The 20,479-nt window shown below is 43.4% G+C and overlaps 1 protein-coding gene across 3 annotated transcripts in view; it reads right to left on the bottom strand.

Annotated features, from left to right (window-relative positions):
- LOC142493756 (maestro heat-like repeat-containing protein family member 2B) overlaps positions 1 to 20,479 on the bottom strand; it is a 48,081-nt gene that overhangs the window by 14,903 nt on the left and 12,699 nt on the right. The window contains exons 1-7 of one of the 3 annotated variants that reach the window (XM_075598310.1): positions 16,620 to 17,107; positions 7,009 to 9,202; positions 5,283 to 5,350; positions 3,958 to 4,035; positions 2,210 to 2,320; positions 845 to 981; positions 226 to 363 (exon numbers count right to left, since the gene is read on the bottom strand). In XM_075598310.1, coding sequence (XP_075454425.1) covers positions 226 to 363; positions 845 to 981; positions 2,210 to 2,293 — 359 coding nt within the window. In that variant the 5' untranslated portion in view covers positions 2,294 to 2,320; positions 3,958 to 4,035; positions 5,283 to 5,350; positions 7,009 to 9,202; positions 16,620 to 17,107. Of the gene's footprint in view, positions 1 to 225; positions 364 to 844; positions 982 to 2,209; positions 2,321 to 3,957; positions 4,036 to 5,282; positions 9,203 to 16,619; positions 17,108 to 20,479 lie in introns of those variants that run through there. The other 2 variants (XM_075598309.1, XM_075598308.1) reach the window with 2 other exon arrangements.

Below are 20,479 nucleotides of genomic sequence, written 5' to 3'. Positions count from 1 at the left end.
ATTGAACTGTATTCATTGGTAACTTGGTAACCTTCCATATGACTCAAACATCTCTACCTCTTCCTTCTTCACTGTGACTTCAGTTCCCTGACTGATATCTCTTTCCTATCTCTTGCGATAGGAAACTGTGAGAGCCACCTCTAAAACTTGCTTATGCTTGGATAAGTAGCAATACTGACACTTTAGTCTCCCTCCCATGATGTTAGCAGGAGGACAAAGTCTTACCTTGCCACCAGTATCACAGCATCATGATGGGTTTCTGCCTTTTGAAGATTGCCCCACATATTGCTGTTCTCCAAAATAAGGGCATCCTGCTCTGCCAGTCCCTGCATGAGTAATGTTTTTAATGCACTGGCTGCTGTTCTGCCCAGGGAGAAACACATGAGCAATAATGAGAAACCAATTCTGTAGCATATATTTTCCCCACAAAGTTCTGATGCAGTGAGGAATGGGTATAACACTGACTGATTACTGGAATCTATATTCAAAGCAATTGAAACAACAAACTGGAACAACCTACCAGAGACTCTTATATCCACCACCAGTTTAAGTTCTTTCAAATCTAAGGCTGTCTCACACTGTAATCTGGTCTGTAACTGTTTCATACGCCCATAATATATATTTTCTTTAACTATGCACGCAATGTCTTGTATATAATGTATACCCTGTTCATTTATGTAACTGTATTTGTAACCATGTATTATTTGTTTTACTCTGTGCCCAGGACATACTTGAAAACGAGAGATAACTCTCAATGTATTACTTCCTGGTAAAATATTTTATAAATAAAATAAATAAATAATTTGCTGCGAGGCCCTAACATGTCAGTCTTATTAGCTCTTACCTTATTGCCAATGCCTCATCTTTCTGGATGTTTCTGGCAATATGATGGAGCAACATACAGGCTATTTTAGGGAAGATGTCGCTGGTAATTTGCTCTTTGGTGATCGCTTCCAGAATGATCCCTCTGGCTGCTGTTGCCTGTGGGAAACACACAGGATGACACAAAGATCTTCAAGGGTGCAATTGCATGACGGTGACTGTGTGATACAACTTATGCATACAAAAGGCAGAGCATTGTCCATATAGCTCTCCGCACACACACTAAAGAGAGAAGTAATGCCCTGTGGAGATGCAAATACAGGGATGTGTTGGATAAGGTCAGTGCATGATGTCGGATTCAAACCCCTAACCTTCCAGCATCTTAATCCCTTCGCTGCCAAAAGGGATTGTAGAGCCCATTTTGCCGTTTAAGGGGTTTGTTTACTAAAGTTTTCCGACTGCATAACTGGGACAAACCCTGGTTAAAAACAACATATTTATCAAAGGAAAAAATCCCTTTGCTTTCATTAGGATTCCTTTTCTTTGATAAATATGGTAAAAGGCAGTCATTCGGCAGAACCATTACAAAGAAATGAGTAATATTAGTCATTCATATTAACCACTCCCCTAATCAATATTCACTAAAGTTCATTGATGGGACAAGCTCTCAAAAATAATGAGTCTGTAATGTGTCCAATGTCTCCACAACTGTTAGATTCAGCCAAAGAGACAAAAGAGACTACACTTCCTAACCTGGAGTCAGTGTCTCCCTATCCCTGTACCAGTCTTATTTGAGTTCTTTCTCGTCCCAGCGTTCTACTGAAGCACGGTAACATCATTTATGAGGGGGGCCTCCGAAATTCAAATGAGAAGTTTAACAATCAGTACAATACTAAGGAGAATGGTGTGTGTGTGTGCATGTGCATCATTACCAACATAGTGATATTATAGATAGAATATGTGGTGTATGTGCTTATTTAACGCTCCTACACATGCCACTTACCATGTTACACCATGTATTCAGCAGTAGCACAGCATTATATCAAATAGTCCTTAATAAAGGAGGATTGTATAAGGCTATTAGCAAAGTCTAATTGTCTTAAATAATCAGATCAGTACAGGAAACTCCTTGTATTGCACAGCAAAAAAAGTATCCTGACGAGAAGGGGGAAAAGTCCTTTTAGGAGATTTACGAGTGAGAAAAGGTATCAGCATCTTCCATTGACTTGTATTGGGATGAGGAACCGTTATCAGCGAATATCAGAGATTCCCACTAAAATATAGAGGGAGTTAACCAGTATCCCGGGTAGCCTTGCAAGTGCCCTTCCTGCATCCTAGCTGTGTCTGTGTACCCCCATCTCCCCATCATCCTTTGTCCATTCCTTACCAGTCCAGGGCTGACATCTGTACACTGTTTAATTAGAGTTTCAAGACTCTCCTCATCGTCCGTGTGGTTACTGATGGTCGCCATGATGACAGAAGAAACAATGATATTACCCTGCAGAGGAGAGAAGTGTCAGGGTTTCTTTCACACCTGTGTATTCTGCTATTAATAATAATAATACTCCTTGGTAATTTAGTTGTACTTCAGAGGCATACAACCACATCTGGGATGGAATCCTATGAACACATTTAGGAGGAGATGTATCAACGTCATTTGGAGAACAACTAATGCAAATTGTGTAATTTTAATCATCTCTCTTTGTGTCAGTGTATCAAGATCTCTGCTTGCATGTTTGCACCATGTAGTGTAATATATATATATATATATATATATATATATATATATATATATATATCAAAAATAAATAGACAATACCATTCTTCGGCTAACGAAAGCTTTCGAGATCTCTCTACTTCTGGCGATGTTACATTGAATAAAGCAGGCAGGGGTTTACTCAAAAACAGAGCATCTTGGAATGTGACTAGAGCTCATCCCTCCAGTGTGTAGTGTGTGATTTATAACTTGTGTTAAATAGATAAATAAATCCCTGAATGTGAGGGATGTAAGAGTGTGTGTGTGTGTGTGTAAGTATGTAAATAGAAATAAATAAAGAGCCCACAGTGTATTCAGCACTTTATAAAAGGTGTGTGTGGAGTGGGAGTGTATATCAATGGCGTCACGAAGCACTACGTGCAAACGCGTAGAGGTCACGTGAGGCTGCTTCGTGGACATCAAACTACAGAGAGGGATCTGTTTGGGGAAGTGAGGATGTCTGCGGCGTGAGTGAGCAGTGTTGGTCCGGACCATTTACATCTACTGCACCCAGCTGTGTAACCAGAGCTTTCCGACGTTTTCCTTTGCTTTTTGGGCAATTGTAAGTATATATATATATATATATATATATATATATATATATATAAAAAAAGCTGTGACCATGCAGCAAGCTTAAGCCTATAGGGAACCATGTTAAAAATGGTTATTGAGGCAAAAAGTGACACTGTGTGCTCATTTGCTTGTCATTTCCCAGAATCCCTTGCTGCAGTGGAAGTGCTGTATGCTGGGTGATAATGGGGAAAGGTGGGGTTGCAGACCTGCCTAAGACATGCAGATGAGCATACAGCTATATTTGCATATATATATATATATATACACACAAACCAAAAAACAGTGAGCACACAGGGAATTTCATAAACATAAGACAAATACCTAAATAATAGATACCACTGAAATGGGGATGCAGATTACAAAGAAGTATACTGTAAATAACAACAAAGCAATATTAAAAAGAGAATCACAGAATAATGCTGCATATATGAGGATCATACAACTTAACCTTGAGGATTATTAACAATTCAGCTGTGCATGAGGTATTGAGAATTCCAAAAATCCTCCCAAAAAATAAGTGAATCTACAAACTCAAGAATGTCCTGCACAGGAGTATATCACAGAACCAATGTAGATGGTAAGCTTGTATGAACTACGGCTCCAAGATGTACTGATCCAGAATCAACGCCAATGAGCGCGCCTGTCAGCTATGAGCTAAATTGTCCAAAAGCTTATGTGAGCTGCATGATATAGAATGTAGCAGTGGAGTGCAGAGTACCTTAAGGTGTAGCCTTGTTCAGACAGAGACTCTCAGCGCCCCGCAAAGGGTCCAGAAGAGCTCCGTTACTGGGGATGGAAGAAATTACCTTACTGCTGTGAGAAGAGCAGACACAGCACCTCAACACTCCCACGGGCGTTCCCTGTGCTCCGATGTGGGTCGTGACCTGGAAGTACAAAGGCACAGGCGTTAGGAAGAATCCGATAGTATAGGAATCCGCACAGCTGGTAAATTCGCCGTCTTTAATAAACCGGCATATATTCCTCAAGGAGATCCTCAGCAGCTGATCCAGTGAAGATTTGTGAATCTTGGCCTGTGTGTTTTAGCAGGAATTGCACCCAAAGTAAATTTATTATAGATGTACAGATGTATAAGGTTTTATTACCCCCATTTGGGTATTAAGGTTGGCTATGTTGTAATATCCTGCACCAAAACTGCCACTGAATTCCACGGGCAAATCTGCAATATTCTGCAATATAATGGGATATGTTGTGTGTAGCCCCTATTTGGGACCACTAAGGGGCTAATGGCCCTAATGGGTTAACTGTGTGGGCGCCCGCAGGGTAACGCCCCTCTCCCATCACATGGTAAAGAGTGACTTGGCAGTAAATAAGCTACGCCCACATTATGTCTGGGGATCAGTGATGTCACCGGCAGGGTATATATACAGTATGAGTGCCCTGAAGGTTCTAGAACTCAGGTCTCTGGGAGTGGCAGTTGGAGGAACCTGACTCTTTCTAATGTAAATATGTCTCAGTGTATAGTTAATGTATAGTGATACTGCCCTGTTTATTATTTTATAGTTTGGGAAAGTGTCCCATCCAGTTAGCGTCTGTAGCCATGGTACTACAGAAGGTTACAGGCTCACAAAGAGGAAGCCTATGTCCTATTGGGATTATCCAAGTACTAGCCCTGGGTCCTAGTTCAATCGGCCCTGCTGAGAGGCCCGACTGTAACCTCAGAAACATGGTGCCTACGAGTGGCAAACAATACCCGGCACCGGCATACTGATCCCACAGTTCATGATAGTAAGGGTAACCCAAGATGGGCCCAATTGTTACAGAGAGTTACGGACGCTACGCAGAAGATAGCCACTTAAGATGACAGTAACAGCAACAACATTAAATACCTCCTGAGTGTCTAAAGAGCGGGTGGTAACTAGGGAAGATATCCATAGTACAACATTGTGAAAGTACAAGAAGTGGGTACTACAGTGGGTAATGTCAATGTGTGAGGAGCATTGCAGACACCCAGCCTACCCGGACACAGCACCCTGACAAGGTATGAAAGACTGAGAAATGCCATGTATATAGTCACCAGATATAAACTCCTTAAGAGCTGGGCAAGAAGGGTTATACATGTGTTATCTGGGGAACAATGTCATGTGCTAAAACTGTATATCTTTATACTTACTAAAAACGTGAGGTCCGGAGCTGGGATCCCCCCTCAGGGACACTCCCCCCACGCTCACTATTCTGCGCCTGAGAAGAAACACAAAATTATTACAATGATTTCTCGTTCGTGTTTTCCGCCCTTTGTTGGTCTTCTTGCCGTTGCCCTATATGTTTTCGGTAGGTCCCGGTCATAGGTCTGGGGTGGGTGTTTCCCCCTAAGTCCCTACACAAGCTCTAATATTGAGTTTTGTTGGGGAGTAGCGCATTAGAAGAAAGTCGAAATAAATACATAAGGACATATATGCCAGCATGTGGAAAAATATTCTAAAAGCAATGACATTTTGTTTCTTTTTCTTTTCTCTTCTCCCAGTCTTATTAGTTGTTTTTTTTTGTATTCTCTCACCCTATCTGTTAGTAATAAGGGGAAAAAGAGATTCAGACGTACCTTGTTCTATTACCCAAAGGCCAACACTCAAATGGTATACTGTACAGCAAATATACTTTGATAACAAATAAATAGTAAAGATATTAAAAGCAACAGCTCGACAAACTCAAGCTACAATCCGCTCGCCACCACACGGGACACAAGGTCTGAAGATCTCAGAATTGTACAGTGGTGACTCAGCATTCCATGTGTGACATCACAGACGCATCATAATTACTGTAGGCCACAGCCAATGGTTGCTGGCTGTGGAGTTCTTGTGTTAAGGGCAATTAAAGCTGCAGTTCAAACTGCTATTTAAAAAATATATATACATTTCTCATTTCAATATGTGCATCAATACAATCTGCACACTGACACGTGATTAGCTAAGCTGCAGATCGATCCGTTCTCCTGTAATCGATCGCTGAAGATTCGGCTTGGAGGTTCTCCCCATCACTGTTTCTGCTGCAAAACAGTACCCACAATGTAAAGTTCTGTGGGGATGATCATGTGACCAGGCAGTTACTAGATACAATTGGTGCACTATTAGAGAGAGAGAATAGGGCTCAAGAGCCAGAGCCTGTCTCAAAAGGGGAAGGGGATAGGACTTTATAAATGTTTTTTTATAGAAACAAAAATGCTTGCAACATTATAATACATTTAAAATGTTTTTTTTTTTTTTTTTTTAAATCCTACAAGTATTTTCTCATGGTACAGAACTGATTTATTAAAAATAAAAACACACACATGTAGGATATTGCTTGAACAGCAGCTTTAACAGTGGGACAGTTTTCTTCAGAGACATAGTTGATGTACAGAACAGTTGGACATAATACAGTAAAATACTCCAAAACATTGTATAAAGTCATATATCCAAAACCATAAGGTTTTCTATTAAGTAGACCACTATAAACAGGACAGGCGGCCGTTATCTGCAATCAGTGACTTTGTTAACGCCTTCACTCCCCAGTTGAATAAATACCTAAAAGTAATTCTTAGCCCTTAAAGTAATGTAACTATACACCAGGCTAAGGTATGAGTGGCAATCTTATCCAAAACTCATTTGTCTGCCTATCAGAATATCATAACAAAAGATAGAAATGCCCAGTGCTACATCCAAAGTGATACAGTACAATACATAGGTAACAGTGTTTCCCTGGGCCCCTCTCATCCTGACCCCTATGTGAGAAAACTGCCCCCCAGTTACATGTCATGTCGTGTAGTGCACCTGCTGGCTGACAGGACTCCTGAGTCTCCCGCTTGTTGGTAATGGGGAATTCACCAGGACTGGCTCGTGAAGTAGTGCTGAGATCGTACTCACAGTTGGTTCAGCGCCTCCATCTCTTCCAGGTCCCCACGACAGCAGGGAGGAGTCTCTGGAAGAGAACCCCTGGGTGCAGCTTCTCCTTGAATGACTCCAGGCTCAGGCGAGAAGGTTCTTTGAATCATGGCAATCTTTATTAACATCCTCTATGGCAGACTGCCCATCATAGCGGCCGGTACTTAGCCGCACATGTTCAAGGTTGCCCACCTCAAGGAAGTCCCTGACTCTCCAATAGAGAAAGGGGAATAGTCTGTATCCTTTCCCCTGAGGGAGGGCCATAACTTGTGCCAGAGCTCTGGCACAGTGTGGGGTCAGCTTGTCCCACTATGCAACACTTGACAGACTCAACCTGACTGCAGAGAACACAGCAGACAGAGACAACAGAACTAACTTTAGGAAGTGATGCGTATTATATAGCTCCAGGAGGCACCACCCCTATGTCACTGTAAGTGGACACAGAGCATGCTGTCACTTCCTTTGCTACATATTACACCCCACAGGGGATGAGGGCAAAACCTCATGATTACTCCTTGCAAATCTGCCCTCTGCACAGGAGGGGAGAGGCATGTAACCCCAAAAGTACACAGGGCTACAAATAGTACAAGTATAGTTCTTGAGCTGGCTGGGATTATGTGTCTATCTAATATCATACCTGTGAAAACACAAAGAGACTTCAGGGATATTATGAAATAAAACATTATGGGAATAATAAAATAAAAAGTAACACCATAATTGGCTTTGCTATCTGGCCTGTTTCCTATTGTCTGTCAGAATATACTGTATATAGTGAACTTACCAGTCAATTATGTCCAGTAGGGCTAGGTTTTACAACCCCCTTATGTATTAAATGATATTAATAATATTTTTTACAATTTTAAATATACATATACTGTGTAGCACATGTACCCCACCCTCTAGGAGATACTTGTTGCTGCTACAGGTGTTATGGTGCAGCATACCTGTGAGGGTTCAAAAAATTTCCGCTTAGACCATGTCAGCTCCTTTTCAGCACGGGAAGTCAGCAAGATATTAAGTTTGGTTTTGGTGTCTAGCAACTCCTTAAGGGTCATTGCATCTTTGTTATTTTTATGTCGAGCTGAGAGGACTGCCAATTCCTTCTGTAACTGATTGATTTTTTTGTCCTTCTCCCTCTTTCGCCTGCTTGCAATCCTTATGAGCTCTCCTCTCAGAGTCGCCTTATGGGCTTCCCATAGGGTAGCCTGCGAAGTCACACTTCCCATATTCTCTTGAAAATATTCCCTGATTCTATCCCCTACATTTTGTGCAATTTCGGGGATTTTTAGTAAAACTTCATTAAGTTTCCAGTTCGCTCCTGGTTTGTCCAGAATAAAATCGGAGCACCGCAGCTCTATCGGCGCATGATCTGACCACGAAATATCGTGGATGCCCGAGTGGGAGATCTGTGAAACCATTCTACTGGATACAAAGAGGTAGTCTATCCTACTATATCTGTCATGCGGGTGGGAGTAAAATTTAAATCCTTTGTCCTGGCGGTGCTGTTCCCGCCATATATCTAAAAGATTATTAGTTCTCAGCCCTCTATTCCAGGTTTGTCTGACCTTTGAGTTAGCTTTACCGCTCGAGGTGCATCTATCCATTACTGGATCTAGTGTCTGATTAAAGTCGCCCCCTAGTATTACGCACCCCTGTGCTATCCTCTGGAGGACGGAGAAGAACCTTTCCAGGAAAGCCTCTGTGCCTTCACTTGGAGCATAAACGTTTGCCAATGTGATCGGCTGACCTCTTATTTCGCCGCTTATAATCAGAAATCGGCCGTTGTTGTCTTTTTTAATGGTCTTAATCGCAAAGGGCAAACGGTTATGTAGTAGCGGCTACTCCTCTTTTTTTTTTGTTGGATGAAGCTGAGAACCAATTCCTAAACCTATAGTCAATATATTTCGGTGAACTAGATTTAGAAAAATGTGTTTCTTGTAATAGAATTATGTCAGGGTCTGTTTTCTTATAGTCCGCCATAGCTAGCCTGCGTTTCCCTGGACTGTTAAAGCCTTTCACATTGTGTGAAATAATAGTGATCCCTTTACTCATGAGTGTATTTCCAAACCTTTACTCGTTTGTAATCAACCGTCCGAGCCCATGGTGTCAGCGTCGAGAATCTTCTATTTCTTTCCGAGGTTTCGGACTGCAGCCGGGAAGAACAAGGGAAAGTACACTGGGGGAACAGATGAACACATGTAACGAAACATAAAAACACAAAATTAGCACATCCGGCAATAGGGCGAGACCAGTCCCCCCCAAGTGCCTTCTCTGCCTCTCCTAAACGTACAGCACGAGCGTAGTCCGGGATGGACCTCCATCCCCCTCTACCGCTCCTCGTTGCTGGTTCAGTGAGGACTTTCATGGGCCTCCGGACGGAGTTACCCCCCGCTCCCATGTGGAGGCTCATGCCCTAGTTGAGACACACCCTCCCCCCGACAACATTAGGTGATTTATCTCTATTATAGATAATATAGATGAATGATCAAACAGGAAAACAGAACCCATCTTTTGGCAGTTTAACTAAGATACTGCAACCTTTTCCCCCCTCCCCCCCTATCGGTCCCGAGTCTTTTCTTTATATATTTGTTTTTATTCCCCCCTTTTTTTTTCTTTTTTCTTTTTTTCGGTTTCCCCCCCTTTTTTTTTTTTTAAGGGGGACTGCCACTTTAATAAGCTAGTGTGGCTTTATGACCCTCCCAACACCCCCAGTTTAGTATCGTGTCCTTGGGTGGGGGGCTTAGCCCCTAGGGGAATGAATGGGCACACAGCTACATTTGCCTGGAGATAGTGTTTATTATCTCCACTACTTGCTTGATGGGCCCTGCTTGCTTGCAACGTGATGGTTCGTGGGCTTTCCTTCCGGACCGCTGCAGGGTGTTGTCAACGCCTTCTCTTCTTCCTCCGCCATCGGGTAGAGAGTTGTCCCTCTGCTGCATTCCTGGTTCTTTATCCTCTTCTTTACCCGGCTTCTGGGTCTGAGTCCCTTCTCGCGAGACTAGCTAGTGTTCGGCGCTCCGAGATGACGTCAGCGGTAAGCTCTCTTTTGCCTCCTCCAAGATGGCGCCCATCACACTTCCGGTGACGCTGTTCCAGGGGACGCCATTTTCCCACCTGAAGCCCGCGAGGAAGGTCGCCACTCCCCTAGCTCTCCCGCCGAAACTTGCAGCACTTCCGTGAAGCCGCCTCGTGGACTTCGTCGAGCTCTTCCGCCATGATGGACAGCTTGCGTTCCACCGCCTGCCGCCATGATATATGCAGGTACGATTTTCCACTTTTTAGTTGGTGTTTCTTGCAGGAAAGCCTTGGAGGGCTGCAGGGACCCATAACGTAAAGTGCTGAGTCCGGCTATATCCACGTAAGCAGCCAGCTCCTTGTTCGTCGCACTCGGGGTTAATCAAGGGGGGAGACAGTTCAGGAGCAACATATAACTTTATTAACTAGCCTCTAACCATGAGGTAACTTCAAGATACGAGACTTTAAGCGAGCTCATGTGAGAGCTTCCCGGCTTTCGCCCACAGCCCCCACCACTTGCCAATCCGTTTCTCTGGGCTTTTCTCCTCTAGGGCTCGTGGGTGAGTTCTCCTTGATCCCTAGCTTTTGTAGGAACTCAGCTCCCTCTTCTATCTCCTTCATGGAGATGGCCCTTCCGTTGCGGATGACCAGCAGGCCAAACGGAAAGGTCCACCTATATCTGATGGCTCTGTCCCTCAATGTGCGGGTGATGGGCTGGGGTTTCCTTCTTCTGGCCAGGGTAAGCGGGGAGAGATCCTGGAAGAGTTGCATTGTGATCTCTTCGAATCTGCAGGCTTCTGCCACTCTGGCCTTCTGTAGGATAGCATCTCTGGTGCGATAATGGTGCAGCCGGGCTATTACATCTCTCGGCTGCTCTGTTGCTGCTGGTTTGCTCCTTAGGGCACGATGGCAGCGATCCATTATTCTTTCATTGGGTGGGCAGTCAGGGAGTAGCTCCGCCATCCATCTTGAGATGAAATCCTCCACATCGGTGACGGTTTCAGGGATCCCCCGTACCCTAATGTTATTCCTGCGGTCCCTGTTCTCCGCGTCTTCCTGTTTGTCAGCCAATTCCGAAATTTGTGCCTGTAAGTATGTGGATCGTTTGTCAGCTTTTTTAATTAGTTTTGTATTGGTGCTGACTTTCTCTTCCAGGGCTCCGGTGCGCTCACCGAGCCCCCTGCACCTACTTTTTTTAAGTCCTGCATTTACAGGTGTATATATCTTTCATGTCTCTATACAACCTCTCAAAATCACAGCGGCGGACAGGTAATTGCTCCGGTCCCTCCGCTGTGTCTTCATCTCGTTCTGACTCTGATCCTGCATTTGAATCCGGGGCCATTGTTGCTGCCACGCTCCGTGAGCTCGATCGGCCCAGTTATTTGCGGAGGTCTCCTTCTTTTTTCTTTTTTTGCCTGCATCGGTGCCATCTCTAATGTTTTAATGGTATTGTGAAAGTAGTTAGGGGTGATAAAGGTTCGTTTTGCTTGCTTTATGAGTGTATTGTCGGGGATGAGGGATGGAGCTCAAGGCTTAAGCTGCCATCCGTCTCACTCTCGCGCATGCGCCTGGTGTCAAAGAGTCTTATCATTCTGAGTTCAAATGTTTTCCGTTCTTGGGTGCTTTTAAACATTCCATTGAGGATTTAGATTTTTAGATCATTTATGGAATGATCTGGTTGTGAGAAGTGATGTCCCACAGGTGAGCAGTATCTTCCTTCTTCGTGATGGAGTATAGAGTGTCTGTGCATATTCATTCTTCCTTGTGGTTTTTGGCTGGTTTCCCCAATGTAGCAACCTTGGTAAAATTTGTTGCACTGAATCATATACACTAAATTCCTGGATGTGCAGCTGTATGATCCTTTAACATTGAATGTTCTATGGTTGTGACTGGCTGTGGGATCCTGGCAAATATGTTTGCAGAGTTTGCAGCGTTTGTTGCTGCACGGTTTTGAGCCAGTATCCATGTCTTTAAAATCGTTGTGAAGTTTTCTGCTGACTAATTTCTGTTTGAGGTTTGGTGGTTGCCGGAATGCAAGAATGGGAGGTTTGGGAAAGATTTCTTTTAATGTCGCATCCTCTGTCAGCATGGGTTGCAGATCTTTGATTATTTTTCATATACCCTCTAGGGTAGGGTTGTATGTGGTCACTAGTGGTATGCGTGTGGTAGGTTCTTTCTGTCTGTATTGTAGCAGGTGTTCTCGTGGGGCTTTTATTGCAGATGTAATAGTTTTGGCAATGGTCTTTGGTTTGAATCCCTTCTGTCTGAACGATTCGGTCAGGGTTGTGAGATGCAGTAAATATCTGTTGATTTTTTTTTTCTCTCTATCCACACTGTTTTTGCCATAGATTCCTTTGTATATCAGTATTGCTTGACCTGAAGAAGAGAGGAGAACTCTCGAAAGCTTATCCTATGACATAAATTGTTAGTCCAATAAAAAAGGTATCACCGAATACTGAAGAACTCATTTATTCTGCACTATAAATATATATATATATTGTGTGTGTGTGTGTTATATAGTGTGTGTGTTTGTGTGTTATATATATAGTGTGTGTGTGTGTGTGTGTGTGTGTGTGTGTGTGTGTGTGTGTGTGTGTGTGTGTGTGTGTGTGTGTGTGTGTGTGTGTGTGTGTGTGTGTGTGTGTGTGTTATATATAGTGTGTGTGTGTGTGTGTGTGTTATATATAGTGTGTGTGTGTGTGTGTGTGTGTGTGTGTGTGTGTGTGTGTGTGTGTGTGTGTGTGTGTGTGTGTGTGTGTGTGTGTGTGTGTGTGTGTGTGTGTGTGTGTGTGTGTTATATATATATATATATATTTACAGTGTTCGACAAACCTATACATTTGCACGCCCCGGTGCGAGTGGATTTAACATCGTGGCGAGCTCCTATTGGCCCAGGCATCACACGTTTGGTACCAGGTGGCGAGTAGATTTTTTGGTGATTTGTCGACCACTGTGTGTGTGTGTATATATATATATATATATATATATATATATATATATATATAGTGTGTGTGTGTGTGTGTGTGTGTGTGTGTGTGTGTGTGTGTGTGTGTGTGTGTGTGTGTGTGTGTGTGTGTGTGTGTGTGTGTGTGTGTGTGTGTGTGTGATATATAGTGTGTGTATGTGTGATATATATATATATAGTGTGCGTGTGTGTGTGATATATAGTGTGTGCGTGTGTGATATATCTATATATATATATATAGTGTGTGTATGTGATATATATATAGTGTGTGCGTGTGTGATATATATATATATATATATAGTGTGTGTGTGTGATATATATAGTGTGTGCGTGTGTGATATATATATAGTGTGTGTGTGTGTGTGTGTGTGATATAGTGTGTGCGTGTGTGATATATATATCTATATATATATTGTGGCAGGATGGTCGTTGTAAGTGAGGAGACAACACGACTTTTCTGGTGAAATAGTGCTGGTGGATTTATTTGTCCAAAAAAGGTAACTAAAACAATGTGTTTTCCCTTGGTTTTAAGGTATATTTTCATCTATGTTCATGTTTTTGCACATAGTATTATTGATTACATACTTTTCCATATGCCTTGAATATATCTTTTGGTTATTATAGCTATAGGGTTTAACCAGTTAGAATTTCTATTTTTGGTTTAATTATTTTTGTTCCAATTTTGTTTTTTGATTGCCTCATCATATTATCATTTATATAAGTTAGACGCATCATAGCTTTTTGGTTCAATTATCAGCATTTACTTTTGTTATTGCATAGCCTATATATTTTTACTAGCTGCCATTTGTTTGTTCATGTTTTTAAGTCAGTGTGTCTTGCTGCTTTAATAAAATCTTGTTCATTTTTTTGTACTGAAGGCGCATTCGGGTCTTGTTTGCCAAACTCTCATTAGTATAATTTTTGTAGTTCATTTAGAGTGCTAGCTCAGGGGACTGTCTTTGTCTCTCTCACTGTGTGTTTTATATATATATATAAAACACACAGTGAGAGAGACATATATATATATATATATATATATATATATATATATATATATATATATATATATATATATATGTATATATGTATGTATGTATGTGTGTGTGTGTGTGTGTGTGTATATATATATATATTTATTTTTTGTGTGTGTCTATATATCTATATATCTACAGTATATATCTATATATATATAAAAGTGTGTGTCACCACAAGTACCCAGTCACCCACCCACCGTCACCCACCCTCTCCCTCACAGTCACCCACCCTCTCCCTCACAGTCACCCACCCTCACCGTCAATCACCCACCCTCTCCCTCTCCGTCACCCTCTCCATCACCCACCCTCTCTCTCACTCATTTATATCTGGCTTTTTTTACTAGATTTTCCCTTACACACACCCACGTAAAGAACTATGTACAGTAACAAGGACTAATTGTAGTAAAGTATAAATGTAATACAATAAATAAACGGTTATGTCAAAACAAATGTTATTAGTTCTTACTAGGAATTTATTCAATTTTTTTTTTTAAAGGCGGGACTGGAGCGAGTAGATTTTTGGGTGATTTGTCTAGATAGAGGTGTGTGTGTGTGTGTGTATATATATATATATATATATATATATATAGATATATCTATCTATACACACACACACACGTATGTGCGCACCCCAGCGGTCTGACAGAAGTATTCTCTGACTTCCGGTGTCTGCCGCTGCCACAGCGAAACTCCTCCCTACCGCCCTCCTGTCCCGCTCCTGCTCCATTCACATGGTCTTTTTCTCCCTCCGCCACCAACTGCTGTCCTCTGCCGCGCTTCGCTGCAGGATGCCGTCCTTCTCTCCCTCCGCCGCCGGCTGCTGTCCTCTGTCGCTGCCGAGCTTCGCTGCAGGATGCCGTCCTTCTCTCCCTCCGCCGCCGGCTGCTGTCCTTCTTCGCTGCCGAGCTTCGCTGCAGGATGCCGTCCTTCTCTCCCTCCGCCGCCGGCTGCTGTCCTCTGTCGCTGCCGAGCTTCGCTGCAGGATGCCGTCCTTCTCTCCCTCCGCCGCTGGCTGCTGTCCTCTGTCGCTGCCGGCTGCTGACCTTCGCTATATATCCATACATACATATATATATACATATAGATATATATACACACACACACTATATATATATATATATATATATATATATATATATATACATACATACACACACCAGAATATATGAGTTCTTCAGTATTTGTTGATACCTTTTTTTATTTGGATCAAGAATTTGTGTCATGGGACAAGCTTTCAAGAGTTTTCCTTTCTTCCTCAGGTCAAGCAATACCATAAATATATACACACATATACATACACACTGTGTGTGCGTGTCTATGTATGTGTGCGCATGTTTATGTGTGCGTGTATATGTGTGAGTGTGCTCATGTATACATGCGTGTGCGCATGTTTGTGCGTGTATGTGTGCGTGTGCGCATGTATGTGTGCGTTTGCGCATGTATGTGTGCGTGTGCGCATGTTTGTGTGTGTGTGTATATGTGTTTGTGTGTGTGCATGTATGTGTGCGCATGTGTATGTGTGCGTGTGCACATGTGTATGTGTGCATGTATATGCGTGCGTGTGCATAAAGATCTATATCATACACACACATACATACAGTACACACCTGAGCTCCGCAGGGCCCTGTGCCTGCAAAATGTCTATGTAAAGTGCTATGTAAAACTAGCAGCGCAATACAAGAACAAGCCATTATTAATTTTAATAACACACACATTGAATTGTACACATTCACACAAAATTAAATATACATACTGTTTACAGTATGATATATACAGATTTGATTTTAAATGAGTTGTTAATATTTAACATTAACTACACACGTGCAATGGAATAAGGTTTAATGAATTCATTCTGAGCTACTCTCTTCTGCTGCTGACAATTCTGTGGGGAGGATCATGTGACCAGGCAATGACTGATACATTTGTGCTCGTGCACGGCTGTGGAGGGGGCAGGACTCACAAAGGGGTGTGCCAGAGCGTGTAACAGAAAAGGAAGGGGTTGTGCCTTTCTAAAGGGTTGCTATAGAAACAAAAATGCTCGTTACATTAGAATTCATTAAAAATTGTCTTTCAAAGTTGTTTTTTAAAAAAAAAGAAAATGCTACAAGTATTTTCTCACAGTACAGAACTGATTTATTAAAAAAACCACACATGCTGATATTGACTGAACTGCAGCTTTAAAGAGAATGATGCCAGCCAATCAGAATGACTGTGCTTCATTTGCCTTTAAGATGACATCACGAAGCCGGCGTCACATGGTATTTCAGGCAATCAGATCGTGGGAACCAATTCCACACTCTGATTGGCTGAAATACCATGTGACGCCGGCCACCTTGGATTTAGTGACGTCAATCAGGTGGCTGTTAACCATTTTAAGGCTAAATGTAACGTCACAAGCACTATTCAAGGCTGTGACGCCTCATTTGAGCCCAAGAAGACGACGAGACAACATCGGTTGGGATCTACCATGGGGCTTTTTGGATTGACAGATGAAGATAGAAGATAAAGAAGATCAAGAAATGGTGACAGATGAAGATAGAAGAAGGTGATTAAAGAAAGAAAAATGAAGATTTGGGTACCTGATGCGGATCTCCATGGCGGATGGCATCGGAGGCTGTTGGAGGCCTTCAAGGTACGTGAGCTTCCTGTTTCCCTGGGAGTCGGAGGGCCAACGCTTCTAATGGTAAGTAATATATTGAATGTTTGTAAATGTCTTTTTTTAACAGGTTTTTGCATTGGATGTGTTTTTTGATTTTTTGGGGGAGGCACATTGACTGATAATATATTAATCTGTACCACTTTAGGGTACAGATTAATACATTATTATGACAATATTTGGGGGGCATATCTGCCTTGGTATTGCTATTGGTTTTTTTTAATTACAGTTTCTTATGTGGTGTCATTGTTTGTTTTTTTCCTGCTTAATGGAAATCAAATGTTTGCGATTGTTGTTCGTTTTTACTTAATGTTGTATTATGTTAGCTAATGCGTTTAATGGTTATTTCAGATATTGTTTGAATTTATGTCTTTGTAGTTTAATGTTTCAATTAATTTATTAATATTGTAGAAATTAATTGGTTTGATTGGTTAATGTGACTATCAATTTTGAGTTGGTTTAGTAATTAATTGGTTTGATTGGTTACTGTTTAAAATAATTCTGAGTTGTTTTAGGAATTAATTGTTTTGATTGGTTAATGGTTTAATTAATTCATTGTTGATGTTGTTATTGCTTGTATTCATTGGATTAGCTGGCTACTGTTTTTATTTAGTGAAGTATGTTTTTTTTGGAGTTATGTTTTATTATTGTGTGTCTGGTGCATTAATGTATTGTAATTAGGGTGCCCATTGAGTGCTATAGAGGCTTATCATGCCCATATTATTATTATATGGATATGATGTACCACTATACTACTCAATGGGTATAGGGTGGGTATAGTCAGTCTGGGGTGGGTGCTTACACTGGCGACACAGTTTATTACACTGCGGCCAGATCCGCAAGCCGGGAGATTTCCCGGCTTGCTAGTGGCCGCCCCTCGGCGTGCCGCGCGTCATAGACGCGCGGTCACGCGTCTTCGGGAGTGTGCGCCCCCTGCACGCGCGTCCAGGGGCTCCCCGAGGGAGCCCTGGTGTCCCGCGATCGCGGGACAGCGGCAGGGGGTTCCGGGGGACCCGGCGGACCCGGCAGCGGTAGGGAGAGCGCCCCGATCGGAGGGCGCTCTTCCGCTGCTTCGGCGCGCGCCCGTCACTCTCGGGCGCGCGCCAGGCTACTGCTGCGGCACAGAACGGGCAAATGCTCGAATAAACTGTGCCGCAGCAGTAGGCCTCCCGGGTGAGTGAAGGGAGTATTAGACCTAAAGATGGGTGTCTAGACCTTGCGGGTGGGTAGTGGTTTGGTTAACCCCTTTATTACCTTAGCGGTATTAACCGCTAAGTTAATGAAGGGGTTAAGTCCCGCCGCAACCCCCCCCGCAAGGCCTAAACAGACACTAAGGGCCAAATTCCGCCTTCACCCACCCTCGCTAGCCACAGTAAGCCTGGCATGGGTGTTTAACCCCTTCATTGCCTTAGCGGGTAGCCGCTAAGGTAATGAAGTTGCTGTAAATGCATTTTTTCTGCATCAGATGCATGCCGGGGGGCTCCGGTGCTGGTAATAATGGCTATCAGCTCCGGAGACCCCCGGCATCAATCTGAGGCAGGAAAAGGGCCTGATTTTTTCTAAGTCCCCACTTATCACAGATCATCGAAGCATCTCCCCACCAATCTACCAAAATTTTGAGGCGTATTGGATTGGGGAGATCGCCTTTTTAGGGCTGCGATAGACTGCGATAGGCGAATCGCGGGTACTAGAATCGCGAGAGTTGGTGATCATTCTGAAAATGGTCAATAAGTGGTTGATCGCCGCTCAATCGGCGATTTTCTTTTGGTCATAAGATTTTGCGGCGATACAGGCCGTTATCGGCCACTTATCGAGGCTTAATGAATACGAGTAGGCATTTTGGCCGATAAGTGGTCGATAACTGCCTTATCGACGCTTACAGAATGAGGCCCTATAGATCAATCCCTCTCCAGTTCTGTTCATTTCTACTCATTGTATAAATATCGAGTCAAGAATATATCCGTCTGAATATGAGTAATTAATGTCATTTAGATTTTGACCTGTTCTCTCTCTCTTACTTATTAATGAGGTATCATCTCTGATATATCAGCATGGGGAAATTAAATCTTTCCCAGACTAGGAATGGGAGAATAAAGTAATCTCTCCCTAAATGTTAATCACCAACCTTTATATGAATATGTATGTCAATATTGGCACTAAAAGTTACATTTAAAAGTGATGTGATGTATACAGTACAACTATTTGTGGGCTATACGTATTCATATAGTTAGTCTATCGTCAAGTACAATACATATTAATCTGTCAAGTACTTCAGACTATAGTTATAGCCCACAATTCTCTATGTCTCAATTTACTATATCTCAGTATTTATTATATTTTATATATGGTGTTATAAATGCTCTATTTTCTCTTAATTTTTAAGATGTGTTTGTTGATTAACTTTATTAAAGGATTAGTTATACTGTATATTATTAATTACATACTGTATACTTTATGAATAGGTATGTAACATACTACTTTTTCCCTGTATTGCTTATACTCTGTTATTACCTGATTGGTTGAGAAAAAAGATTTTTCTATTGGTCTCCCAATCATCTCGTTAACGAATGAAAGGTTATACACAGGTATAAATACTAGGTACATTTATTACCAAACTATACACCTGAAGAAGTCTGTTTCTGGACGAAACGCATAGGATGGCCTTTTTATACCCCTTTTATGTGTTTGATCTGTACATTCCATGTTTTGTTTATCTATCTATATATTTCTGAAAGCGTCCTATGTGTCTTTGTCTGTATGTGTCTCCCTGTGTCCCTCCCTGTGTCCCTAGCGGCAATCACGTTGGACCTTGGGCCAGGCCAATGAGATTGCTCCCTTGGCCCGCCCGCCCCCGCACACCTCTCATTGGCCTGAGGCGGAGTGACGGGCCAAAGGAGTCATGGAGAGACACACACACACACACCCTCTGTCCGCCCCCCCCCCCCCCGTCCCCATAACGTGCGCCGCCCTGCACCAGCTCCCGGACGGAGGGGAAGCGCGGCCCTCCTGCCCCTGCCGCCAACTTCAGGCTCCTCCCCCGTCGCTCTCAACCGGCTCCCGGAAAGACGGAGGGGAAGCGAGGCGCGGCCCTCCTACCCCAGCCGCCAACGCTCCCTTACCTCCCTGCTGCTAACTCCCCGGTGCTACCTCCCCGCCGCTACCTCACCGCCGCTAACTCCCCCCGACGCTACCTCTCCGCCGCTCCCTTACCTCACCGCCACTACATCCCCGCCGCTACCTCCCCGCTGCTCCCTTACCTCACTGACGCTACCTCCCCGGCGCTACCTCCCCGGCGCTAACTCCCCGGCGCTAACTCCCCGCCGCTCCCTTACCTCACCGCCACTACCTCCCCACCGCTAACTCCCCGACGCTCCCTTACCTCCCCGCCGCTACCTCCCCAGCTGCCGGGGGGCAAGCAGCCTCCTCTGATATGCTCCAGTCCCACTCTCCACCACCTCTCACTCCCGGTGTGTGTGTGTGTGTGTGTGTGTGTGTGTGTGTGTGTGTGTGTGTGTGTGTGTGTGTGTGTGTGTAGGGACATTTTACTCCTACCAACAATTTGTGCCTCACTTTCACCCCTACCCCTGCCCTTCACCCCCCTACCCCTGCCCTTCACCCCCCCTACCCCTGCACTTCACCCCCCCTACCCCTGCCCTTCACAACCCCCTACCCCTGCCCTTCACCCCCCCTACCCCTGCACTTCACCCCCCCTACCCCTGCCCTTCACAACCCCCTACCCCTGCCCTTCACCCCCCCCCTATTCCTGCCCTTCACCCCCCCCTA

Source organism: Ascaphus truei, chromosome 4 (assembly GCF_040206685.1).
Source record: "Ascaphus truei isolate aAscTru1 chromosome 4, aAscTru1.hap1, whole genome shotgun sequence".
NCBI classification, from domain to species: Eukaryota; Metazoa; Chordata; class Amphibia; order Anura; family Ascaphidae; genus Ascaphus; species Ascaphus truei.
This window is presented reverse-complemented; position numbering and strand designations above follow the sequence as displayed.